Here is a 12,868-nt window from a genome sequence, read left to right as displayed (position 1 = left end):
AGATTGTGCAAGTTATGATTCTTTATTGTTTTGAGGTGTTTTTGTTAACTTGAAAGCTTTGGTAGTCAAGGGATGAATAATCCCCAACTCTACCGTACTCTGTCATACTCCATATCTTAATAAACAAGGTTTCTGTCAATGGATATAACTCACTGTAGTGTTGTCATTTGTTAAGAGACCACAACGAGGTGACAAAGGTTCTCTGTGAACTGAGGATATGGCAGGGAGGCTTCCATTCCGGGTGGATTAGCGGGTTGGGTCTCTCAACCCCACCTTCAAGAAGAAATGCTAAAATCGCTATTAATGGAGGGTAAGTGTTTATAAAATTCCATTTTCAAATAATTAATAGAACTGAAATAGAGCTACCTAATAAAGTAGCCTCGGAGCAAGTATAATATTAGCGTCTTATTTTTAACGGTCTTTGGGCAAATAAAAGAACTAAGGAAGAGCTTTGGCTTAATGGCATGTGCCTAGTCGCGCTATATGTGCTTATCCTCGTCTTTTAGCCTTTGTTTCTCCTTACATTTATGTATTCATACAATAGAATTTATGGTAAAGAAGAATTGTATCTAATTTCATCAATACAAGGGATAAATGGTAAAATTAATAGATATATTAGGGTACATAAAGAACGCTGTATGCATAAAAAATTAAAGAAGTAGATTAGCACATAGATGTAGTCAACATAAGTTACTGAGAGAATCGTAGATATAAGTCAACATAAAATACTGATAGAATAGGAGTAATAGTGGTACAAAACTGTATAAAATCTCTCAGAAATATTGCGGCAAAGGGTCTGTATAACTAAATAGTGTTGCTTTAAGTATAAAATAACGTTTTATTTTCTTTAATTAAATTCTGCTAGATACATTTCTTTTCCAAATTTAAATATTTTATTAATTTTTTTATATATCATATAATCATTTTATTTTTCAAAATTTGGAAGAATTATGTTGAGTATTGGGACAAACATTGGGAGTGTATACTGTACTATGTGGTGGTTTATGCATATGTCTGTTTTCTATAGAGGTAAAAACCATCTGCATTGGTCTACCCAATTGGAGGCTGGCCCAAAGTTCCGAGATATCAGCTACTTGGACAAGTATGCTATGGAACGTTGGGAGTGTATACTGTACTATGTGGTGGTTTATGCATATGTCTGTTTCTATAGAGGTAACACCATTCTGCATTGTCTACCCAATTGGAGGCTGGCCCCAAGTTCCGAGATAATCAGCTACTTGGACAAGTATGCTATGGAACGTTGGGAGTGTATACTGTACTATGTGGTGGGGTTTATGGCATATGTCTGTTTCTATAGAGGTAAAAACCATCTGCATTGTCTACCCAATTGGAGGCTGGCCCCAAGTTCCGAGATATCACTACCTTGGACAAGTATGCTAATGGAACGTTGGGAGTGTGTTACTGCACTATATGGTCGGATCACAACAGCAAGAGGGCATCTCTGTCGATGCTGTTCGCATTCTGCTACAATGCTGGACTCATGAAGAGGTGAGACCTGGCTGTACTGGTGGCCATCTCAATTTTACCTGATAAAAACAATGTTAAACCTTTAAACATTTTTATGACCTTAGTTTTGGTATAGAGTTATAAAACATATCTCTCATTTTAAAAATATAGTTAGTTCCAATGGTTTTTTTTTTAAATATTCTGCATTTTTATTGCTTTATCAGAAAGAAATTTAAATTGTATCTATACTTTATTGTTAAATATATTTTTAAATTATACATTTAACAAAAAAAAGCGTTTGGTGCGCATTAATCATATCTTTAAAAATGAGCGATCAAACCAAGATTCTCCAACCAAAACTAGGGGTATAGAAGTGTTTGAGATGTAACACTGATCTTTAAAGGCTTAAAAAAACAAGATCGTTTCACTACATCCAGATCTAGAATAATTGCTTGTTTTTTGTTATTTTTTTTACGAACTTGATACAAAATTTAGAGGGGATATTTTCGAAAAACATATGTGATTGTTTAAATTAGATAAAAAAGCATATACATATTGTAGTATGATTTAAAAATTTGGAAATGCCTTAACATTTTTAAAACCATTGAAGATAAAATCTATAAACTTTGTATAGTGTACTGTTATATTAACTATTTCTTATGCAATAAGTATCCCGTGCCTACATTGCAGGTATGGATGATTTAGGGTGCCCATACAAATCTTAAAAGTTACAAAGAGCATGAATGAAGTCATGACTTTTTTAAAGGTCTCATTAACTAGAGTGAAATATCGAAAACAGCATCTCAAAAAGGGTGATCAAATCAGAAATGGTGGTTCTGAATAAGAAAGCAACTATCAATCAAGAGAGCCACTGAAAAGTTTGGGCCCAGGAGTGTCTGGACTCTGGATGGCAAGGTTTTCTGGGTTGGCAGGGATGGACAAAGGAGAGTCGCCACATTAGTAGATGACATTTCTTCCGTTTAGAAACTCCATACAAAAACAACACACACATTTTATATTTAATTTAATTTTATTTTTTATCTAATTTACTTTTTTAAGTTTTATATAAGCTTAATTGGTATTCGCTATCTTGTCATGGATCGAATAAATGACTATTTACTGACACATAAACTTAAATTGCAATTTATATGAGTGAATTAAAAATTTTTAACAACTAAACAATGCGTTTATAATTTAATGTAATATTTTTGTCTGTATAATACAATGCCAATTTAATATTGTTACATATCCATATTGTTGTCTTAATCTTTATATTTTAAAATTATATGTCAGGATATCAAATACTAAATTTACTGTTTATTTATAGTCTACTTAATTTTATTTCTAAAATTTATTTTTAACTATATACTTATAGTGCATTGATTACATCACTGTTCCTAACTTATGCAATTTTATTAATAATGTAATGCCAATTTAATATTGTTACAGATCCATATTTTGTCTTAATCTTATATTTTAAAATATTATAGCTAATACTAAATTTACTGTTTATTCATACTTGATTTTATTTCTAAATTTATTTTTACTATATACTTATAGTGCATTGATTATATCACCGTCCTAAATTATGCAATTTTATTAATTTACTTAATCTTCTCGACCCCCTGGAAATTTTAAATATAATTGTTTCTATACTAATGAGCTTAGAGCTTTAAAGTGCTATAGATCATAGTTATGATCGTTAGTTATCATAAAATTGTTTGTTTTTTCCTTTGTATATATCTATTTCTGAAATCTGGTTTTTATGATATGTTGTATGAATGTAAGTGTGAGTGTGTGCGTGTACAGGAGCTCCTGCCGGTTCAGCTTGTGTGCGGTTGCCTGGTCGGCCGTGTCCCGCCACTGCTACCAGCGGATCCATTTTAGCGGATTCGCGCCGCGGTGACGACCGCGGTCCTGGGCCGGCCCTCTCTTCCCTTCCTTTAAGCGTGATCTCCACAGCTCAACTCCTGTCCTCAACATTGTCTCCTTATCACAAACTCTTTAAAGCTGCTCATATTAACGCTCAATCACTGCCTGGACATACAGACGAAATCAGAGAAATTTTTCGACCTCAAACATTTGACATTATTGGCGTATCAGAATCATGGCTTAAGCCGAGTGTTTCGTCAAGTGAGGTGGCCCTCTCTGGCTATGTGCTGCTGAGAAATGACAGAATTCTAAAGATTGGTGGCGGTGTGTTGCGGTTTATGTCAGAGAGGGTCTGAGGTGTAGGCTTTTGTCCGCATCTCCCTCTCTTTTGAACATAATCGGCCAGGCCTGAGTTCATGTTCATTGAAATTGGTTTATCTGTATCGGATGTTCTATTGATCGGTGTGTGCTATCGGCCTCCCAGAATAGGTCATCTGATAGACTTTGAAAATGCTCTCTTTACACCACTTGCCCGGCTAACAGTCGAGTCTTGATCATGGGGCGACTTTAACACAAAACTTACTAAAAAAAGGACAGATTATAATACTAGGCAACTGATAACAATGTTCTACTCTACTAACATGACTATACTGCCACTAGGCCCGACACATCACACTGCCGAGTCAGGACACCCTTCTGGACCTTCTAGTTGTTACTGACCCCTCTGACGTGACGCATCTAGGGCAGCTTCCAATTCCAGCAGTTTCACGTCACGATCTTGTGGTACTGTGTTATCAAGGTCAAAGTTCCAAAGCCAAAAATAAAATTTATTAAATACAGAGATTTAAAAAAAAAAGGACGAAGCCTCTTTTATGTATGATGTTTATTCGTCCCCATGGCAGAATCTACAGACATTGCAATCTGTCGATGACATGGTTGAATCATTTAACACCACCATTCTGGGGCTATACGATAAACATGCACCAATTGTTACCAAACGTATAACAAATCGGCGCCCAGTGCCTTGGATCACGTGTGAAATTCTTAGCTTGATGGCTCAACGTGATTCCCTGTATAGGAGAGCTCGACGAGCTCGTGACCCCGTTTTAATGGTTCAATATCGACAAATTAGGAATAGAGTCAAACAACTTCTACGAAATTCCAGACTGAGATACACACGTAAAACTGTTTGAAAAGAAACAGACATCTAGTGATTTGTGGCGCAATGTTAGGAAACTAGGTTTGGGCAAAGACCGCGCTTCTCCTCTGATCCAATTATCCTTAAATGATCTTAATAATTATTTTGTTTCTTGTTCTTAGACTGTCAATACAAACCAAGTTTCGGATTATGTTAATGAACTTCTAAATATACCTATCAATCGGCACGAACATGAAAAATTTACTTTCAAACCTGTAACACAATCGGATGTTTTGAAAGCCATTCGCCGTATTGGCAGTAATGCTGAAGGGTCTGACGGCATTAAAATCCAATTAATAAAAAAACATTCTTTTTGCAAACTCTCCCAATAATCACATACATTTTCAACATGTCACTGAGACAAGGTATTTTCCCTTCACTTTGGAAGTCTGCTATTGTCCGCCCAATTGAACAAGACCTCAGTTCCAACATCTTGCCAAGACTTCAGACCCATTAGTATTCTGCCTGCTCTATCCAAAGGCCTCAAAAAATTGTGCACTGCCAGATTACTGATTACTTAACACGAAATAACATTCTAAATGATTTACAATCAGGATTTCGACCAGGACATAGTACTGAAACTGCTTTGCTGAGAGTCACTGACGATATACGAATTCGCAATGGACCAAAAACTAAGCACAATACTGACACTCTTTGATTTCTCAAAGGCTTTTGATTGTGTAAACTACAGACTACTATTGGCAAAATTGAGAATCATTGGTTTTTCAGAAAATGTCCTGAAATGGCTGAGGTCTTATCTGTCTGGCAGAAGGCAGTGTGTACAGGTAGGTGACATAACATCCGACTGGCTGAGTGTTTGAGTGTGGTGTTCCTCAGGGTTCCATACTTGGTCCTCTCTTGTTTGTGTTGTACGTTAATGACTTGAGCACGGTACTGATACACTGCAAGTCCCACATGTATGCTGATGACCTCCAGATATATGTCCACGTTAACACACACCAAATCGATGATGGCATTACCACGATCAACTCTGATATAAAAAATGTACTGGACTGGACTAGTAAACATGGACTTAAACTAAACCACGAAAAAACTAAAACCAATTGTGATTTCTCATTACCGCTCTCGATCTTTGATCGATTTTACATCTATACGTAACGTTACTGTGAATGGAACTGTACTATCTTATTACGATAAAGTTAAGAACTTAGGACTGACAATAAATTGTACTCTTAGCTGGACTGATGCAGTGACAGAGACTTGTAAGAAAGTTTTTGCATCAATACATTCCCTGAAAAAACTGCAGAGGTTTTTTGCCGCTTCACATAAAACTGTTGTTGGTTTAAAGTACTCATACTGCCTCATTTTTCTTACTGTAATAGTGTGATGAATGACATGACTGTGGCTCTTTGGGTGAAAAAACTCCAGAGAACCCAAAATTATTGTATGAGATATGCATTTGATCTCAGGAGGGGATGAGCGTATAACGCCCTATTATATTAATTCAAAGATCTTGAAGTTAAATGACCTCAGATCAATAAAAATCTTAACATTGGTCCATTCAATTTTAAATTCTGGCTTTCCAAATTATTTCTTAAACGATTTCCAATTTGTCTCTCAAAGTGGTGTGGATAGAACTCGCTCTGGCTCGTCTGTGCTCCGCATGCCGTTGCACAGAACTACTGTATATGACAAGTCTTTTGTAGTAATGGCATGTCGACTGTGGAATTCCCTTCCTCGTACCATAACATCCTTAGAGAGTCGTCCTCGGTTCGTGGTGTCACTGAGGGAGCACTATCTGGGGCGGATGGTTGGGGCGGGGTCGGCATAGGTCTCTTTCGCTGCGGTTGCACTGGCATGAGTAGTGTGTGTGTGAGGGTAGTGTGTTTGTAATATTCATTACATACTAGTATATGTTATTATTTTTTGTTTGAGTATGTGTTTAAAAAAGAGTTTATATACCTTTTTAATCATTATATATTTTTTAGTTTATATTCTTCAATAAAGTTGTACTTTTTGTTATTCATATTTAAAATGTTTACAGCAAAATATTTAATTTTATTATTATTTAAAAAAATAAGAATATTTGTTATAGCTACTATATGAGGTTAAATGTAAGAAAGGGCCATGAGGCCCTAATTTCGCCTCAAATAAAGAAATATTTCATTTCATTTCATTTCATCAATAAACAATTGTGAAAAGTCCATTATTTATACAACGGCAACTTAGAATTTCAATAAATAAAAGGTAAAAACAACAGACATTACTATTATTTTGTAGAAGTATTTACAATTTCAATAAGTTGTGTACAAAAGTGTTGTCCTTCTATTGTTTGACAGTGTGCCACCTGTAGTAACAATCTCTGAACAACATTTTGGGATCCACCAGGAGGTGTTCATTGAGCTTCTTCCATGATTCACTGGGTTTGCTGTATTACATAGACAGGTTTCATATGCTTCTTGTTTTAAATTTTCCCATGAGAAATTATCTAGAGGGTTTAGATTAGGCGATCTAAATCACCACTCTAATTTATGTTTTTATGTATATGCAATAGATGACCGATTTTCCAAATTCCGACTATACAAGCTAACTTGTTAATTAAGACTGTTCGAAAATAATTAATAGCCCTTTCGGAAGTATTCACAAAAACTACCCTTAAAATACCAGGTCTGTTTGTGATGTGTTAGGTTGTGGAACACCATTGTGTTTGCATGGATCTACTGGCCATTGTTAGTTTGACCAATAAATCTATACAGTTAGAACACATCTATTAGTTGCAGTTGGGTAGTAAGTCACATAATATCTTGCATAAAGAAAAAAAAGTTATTAATCAACATTGAGTTTTTCTGAAAATTAGGATATTTTAATACAATCAAAGTATTATCTGACATTTTGTTTTTACATATCTGTTTTTTACATATCCCTATTTGTTTAGTACAGTTAATCAGACTCTTACCATATCTTTAATTTTTTGAGATGAATATTTTCAAAAGGTCCATTTATTTCCTCAGTCCATTTCAAAACTTGTTTTACTAATTTTATTAATTATCCCTTCCTTTCTTAAACTTCTTATAAAAATTTGTCTCACCATAGTGTTAGAGACACCATAGCTCAACTTCTATAGCCTGACCTATTTGACTTGCAGGGACGAAGATGATGGAAGTCCTGTTATCACCAGAGAGGGGTTTCAGTTCCTGCTGCTGGACACCCCAGCACAAGTTTGGTATTTTATCCTCCAGTACCTGGATACTGTTGAGGCCCGAGGCCTGGACCTGGTAGAGTGTCTCACATTTCTCTTCCAGCTCAGTTTCAGTACCTTGGGCAAGGTAACGTATTCAATAAAACATTGATTTAGTTCCCTTACTCTACCTTGTGTCTGAGTTAGTAAATGAGATATTTGTGACCTGTTTTCATGATATACTTAACTTTATTCACAATTTAAGGAGCCATGAAAACATAAACAAGGATATTAAGCTATTTCTCAAGTACAAGTTTTTTAACACATAACGTCTATTGCACGTAATTAGTCACATTTTTTGTCCTAAAAGTGACTAATTAACAAACATCCTTGATACACCTATCATAAAAATAGCTTAATCAACTCAAATAAAATACAGGTATTATTCTAGATTTTGTAAAGTGATTGTCAGTTTTAAATGTTAAACCATAAACAATTACACAATCTTTTCTTTTCCTTATATTCCCTTTGTTCGATTCCAATTTATTACATTCCATAATTCCAACATTACTTATTTTTACATTATTATTCTCCATTTTCTGCAATGTTTTTTTCTTCATTTTTGTATCATTAAACATAGTCTTATCATCGTGCTGTGCCAAGTTTTCGTCACATTGACTCTCATCATTTCTTTGAATATTGACAGTTTTTGTAAAGACCAGTGCACACAGTAGCAGACGGATGGATGAAAAATAGCTCCCTTGCTTATCAAATGTGCCAACACACACATAAATCCATCTGTTTCTATGAATATGTTTAAACCACTCTGGGGACGATCTAGAGAATGTCTGCAAGGGAACGTTTTGTCTTGTTCATACATTAAACTCATTTTCCTTAACAGTTTTGGTTGAATTAGTCTTTAGATTTGTTACAATTTTGATCATTGTTTGATTAAATGTATTCTTTAATAAATTTATTTTGATTTATGTTTTCCAATTTTATTTTCAAATTCAATATGTAATCTAAGTGTAAGTACTTTATTATTATTTTCTGCATAAATTAATAAGAGTTTTAAAGAAACTTATGTAATTTTGAAATGTGTATATTAATACAACTTTTATTAATTACAATACACTTATCTAGCAATCACAGTAAAAACTAGATTGCATAAGGCAATAAGGTTTATTATTCTTACTGTGGTAAGCATTTTATAATTATTATTTATTTTTTTATATCACTCAAAATTAATAATGGTAACCTCTAACCTCAAAATATCTTTTCAGAAATTCCTCTCTCACCAGACATTTGATGCCATTGCAGGATTACTGTAGATGAGTAGCAGAACAGGTTAGGTTCTCATCCAAAAAATATGTTTAGGTTTCTCATCCAAAACATCAACCTGAAGACATACCCATCTGCTGCTATGTGCGCTGGCCATAAACCATATTATAACTCTATTTTCGAGAGTTGTATTTTTTTAACTATTATTTTATTGGAATATTTGAAAATTCTCAAAAGATTTCTAGCTAAATAGGTTTTCTTTGTATTTTGTATCAGAATATTAGCTTTTTAGTAAATAAGGTTTTTAATTTTTCCTGCAGGATTACAGCACCGAGGGTATGAGTGAAGGCCTTCTCATGTTTCTTCAACATCTTCGAGAATTTGGTCTTGTTTATCAACGCAAGGTAAACTTATTTTGATAGCATCATTAATTACATATTTATTTTTTATTTTCTCACTGTCTTATTACTTTTTTTGTCTGTTTTGGTAGTAATAAGGTTTTTTTTTATTATGTTGTTGTGTAACATACATAGCTTGGAAATCAGTTTACTACAGTTGAAAGTTGCAGAATATTTCCAACAAAGAGCTATGTTTATATCAGGTTTTGAAATGAGCTTTTTGGAATAATTTGCCAACATACATTTTTTTAAATAAATTGCAATCAAAAACTATAGAAATGAGTGTGTCTTTGTCCATCCATTTTCAACACTGTTGCAGTCATTTCCTCGTTTATGAAAATCTCAGCTAAAAATTTGTTTCAAGGTCTTCTCTCTTAACAATTTACACGTCATCAATAATTACACAAATTATTGCACATAACTACACTCATGCATTTTACACAGTCATTAGTTAACAAACACTCATTTTATTCACTCTCAGTGTTAAAACAATAAAAATTTACAAGCTATCAGGTTAACTGATAACATAAACATTAGGTTACAACATAATTATATCAAAATATAATGAAAAATTGTAAACAAACAGGAATAGAATCAGCTGATTATTTGGGACAACTGATTGAACAAATTAATATGGCAGTAAACTGGAAGTAAAAAGAAATAAAAAATTAATAACTGTGATCTAGTGGTAACACCAGAAACTACTTGAAAGTGTTTTTTATCCATTTCATTACATTACATTATTTGAAACTGTTTTTTATCCATTCCGCTGTATCGCTTACGTAATCCAGGCGAGAGGATTATTGATCACAAAACGTTATGATGAAATCTATTTAGTGCCATAGCTAGCCCTTCAAGCATGACTATCAGGATTACCGCAGATGGCACGTAGTGTGATCCTAAATTTTTTGTGGGAGTATTTGTCAAAGGGGTTAACTTTACTTTAGTTGTGACACAAACATTTTTATGAAGGTTTTGCAGGGGCAAAAAAAAAATTATCTTGGGCTAGGCAGATAATCGTTCAATCATCTTTTGTTAGAGTTGTAAACTTTTTATCATTTGAACAAAAAGAAGTAAAAAGTAAAGAGGTTGAAGAAGATGATTGTTTTGTGTAATGAAAATTATAACATCTTGATAGAAATTATGACAAGATATTATAAAAACATACTCTTTTCTTTACAAACCCTCATGTATAGAAAATCTATGAGCTACATTTAAAAAATCAGAAACAACCTGCGGTTTTTAATGGAAGTAACAGATGGCTTGAAACTTTAACTAGTAGTTATGCCAACCACTGAAAGCAAATTAAGAAGTTATTTTTGCAACTGCCATTACAACATTACACAGTACGATGACTAACTAGTATGATCATTTAACTTATGATTTAGTCTGTACTGTATTTGTGTACCTTAAATTTTATTTTGTAGTTTCTATAGATAATTTTTTATAGATATAATTTGATACAAATCTTACCTTCCCTTTTATGTCTATCAACACTTATTGATTTTCTAGAGGAAAGAGGAAAAGGTTCTACCCTACAAGGTTGGCTTTGAACATTGGCATCAGGACAGACTGGGTCACCCACAGACCTGCAGCGAGAAGGTTATATCATTGTAGAGACAAACTACAGAGTCTACGCGTACACAGATTCCAATCTGAAGGTGGCTCTCTTGGCACTTTTCTGTGAGATGTTGTATAGGTGAGTTGATTCTATTTAGTTTATTATAATGTAGACCTTAGTGTTTTGAAATAAATACGAGGTAGGGATCATTTAATAATCTCTCTAAGGTTCAAAGGTTAGTTAGGATGGACAGTTTAAAAAAGCTTAAGAGCAAAATTAGTCTAACTCCGCCTTAGAAAGGCATTTTTCTTTTCATTTTCATTTCTTAGAGTATATTAAAGAGGATTCTATATACTTGTTTTTCAATGTATTCACCATTAAAATTCTATACCTTTACACCCAGTGATAAAATCACTTTCTGCATTCCGTTGGGGAAATATTAGCGTCTTTACCGTTACAGCGAATAAAAATATGTGCACTACAAGTTCATGCTGTAGTGCGAGAGTAACAAATAAGAGTTACATATGTACATTTTATTGTAAAAATGTTGTGCCTTTTTGTAGTACAAAAATATTTGTTGTATCTCAATAGTTTTTTTTTTTTTTTTTTTTTTTTTTTTTACAGAGCCAGTTAAAAATGTGCACTACAAGTTAACGTTGTAGTATAAAAAATAACAAATAGTTAGTTTTAGATAGGAATTTTTTCAATGAACGTTGTGCTATCCTGTGCAGCAAAAATTAATTTTCGTGCCTTAATAGTATTGTTTATAAACCAATTGAAAATGTATGCTACAAGTCCGCACTGTAGTACAAAAATAAAAAATAAGAAGTTTTATATATTAATTTTTATTATTTATGAAATTTTTTCCGCAAAAATATAATTTTTTACCCTTAATAGTTTTTTTATAGAACCAATCAAAATTGTGCACAATCAAGTTCATGGTTGTGGTGTGTTGAAACTGAAAAGAAGACAAAATAACACATGATTTTTATCTGTAATACATTATTATTTAAGATGTGTTATATTGCATTTATCGACTACTTTTGAAAATTCAGACTCAATTACCCAACATAAATAATTTTATATTCACATAAAACAACAAAACATATATAGGAACAAACTGAGTGGATAAAAATAATATAGGATTGAAACATAATTTCATAAATTCCCCAATTTCAATCATTCTAAGATCTCAATTCCTACATATTATGTTTTACATCCCATTGTCTTACTGTCTGTAGTCACATTGGTAATAAAGAAATGGGGACTCACTCAGAAGGAATTGGGTACTAGTTAACTCCTGAACTAGTAAAACTTAATAATTTAAATTATGTATTGTTGTGAGGCTTGCCATTTATGTATTCAATATCTTGTTTATTAAGCTTTTGTCCATACAAAAAAAGTATCTAGAAAACTATATAGTTTCTAATAGCTAACATAATTACGATAGGTAAATCCAATACAAACATAATTAAACAATTTTTATTTGAATAACCATAAACACTTATTATTGTTTTTATAACATTTTTCAATATAATCTTCATGTACTGTCTGCACTATCTTGCCACTGATTTGGAAGTTTCAGTATTTCAGAAAGTTTAAGGGCGATTTGGAAGCCGATTGCACACATGCTCCTCAACTTCTTCATTGCACTCAAATGGTTTTCCTCCCAGTGATTCCCTTGCCTTGATAGGCCTAAACAAAAATAGTCAAAGGGAAAACAAGTCAGGGCTAAAGGAGGGTGTTCAAGGGTTTTCCAGCCTATATATGCCAGTGTATCCACTTGTCAAAACCCATGGAGCTTGTGGCCTGTTGTCATGGAGGAGAATGACATCTCTGATGGGGTGCCATGTCTACACTTTTGTTTCGATAGACGGCTTTTGCCAACCTTAACAACTGACAGTAGTATGTTGCATTCACTGTACGTTAACCATACTGACCAATAAAATTAT

The 12,868-nt window shown here is 33.4% G+C and overlaps 1 protein-coding gene across 1 annotated transcript; it reads left to right on the top strand.

Annotated features, from left to right (window-relative positions):
* The first annotated feature begins 1,408 nt into the window (after positions 1-1,408).
* On the top strand, positions 1,409-11,050 carry LOC124375141 (general transcription factor IIH subunit 4-like). Its single transcript, XM_046833251.1, has 4 exons — positions 1,409-1,509; positions 7,644-7,824; positions 9,278-9,361; positions 10,868-11,050. The coding sequence occupies exons 1-4, from the start codon at positions 1,469-1,471 to the stop codon at positions 10,970-10,972; spliced, it is 411 nt and encodes a 136-aa protein (XP_046689207.1). The 5' UTR covers positions 1,409-1,468; the 3' UTR covers positions 10,973-11,050.
* The last annotated feature ends 1,818 nt before the right edge of the window (positions 11,051-12,868 follow it).

The sequence above is a fragment of the Homalodisca vitripennis genome, unplaced genomic scaffold (assembly GCF_021130785.1).
Source record: "Homalodisca vitripennis isolate AUS2020 unplaced genomic scaffold, UT_GWSS_2.1 ScUCBcl_14157;HRSCAF=24764, whole genome shotgun sequence".
Classification (NCBI taxonomy): Eukaryota; Metazoa; Arthropoda; class Insecta; order Hemiptera; family Cicadellidae; genus Homalodisca; species Homalodisca vitripennis.
The sequence above is the reverse complement of the archived record's forward strand: the minus strand, read 5'-3'. Positions and strand labels throughout refer to the sequence as shown.

What these genes read in the sequence shown, in the direction of transcription:
- LOC124375141 (XM_046833251.1), top strand. Translation starts at nt 1,469, where the DNA reads ATGCTGTTCGCATTCTGCTACAATGCTGGACTCATGAAGAG. An exon ending in GTTTCAGTACCTTGGGCAAG is followed by an intron (nt 7,825 to 9,277) that starts GTAACGTATTCA and finishes TTTTTCCTGCAG; the next exon opens with GATTACAGCACCGAGGGTAT. An exon ending in GTCTTGTTTATCAACGCAAG is followed by an intron (nt 9,362 to 10,867) that starts GTAAACTTATTT and finishes TTGATTTTCTAG; the next exon opens with AGGAAAGAGGAAAAGGTTCT.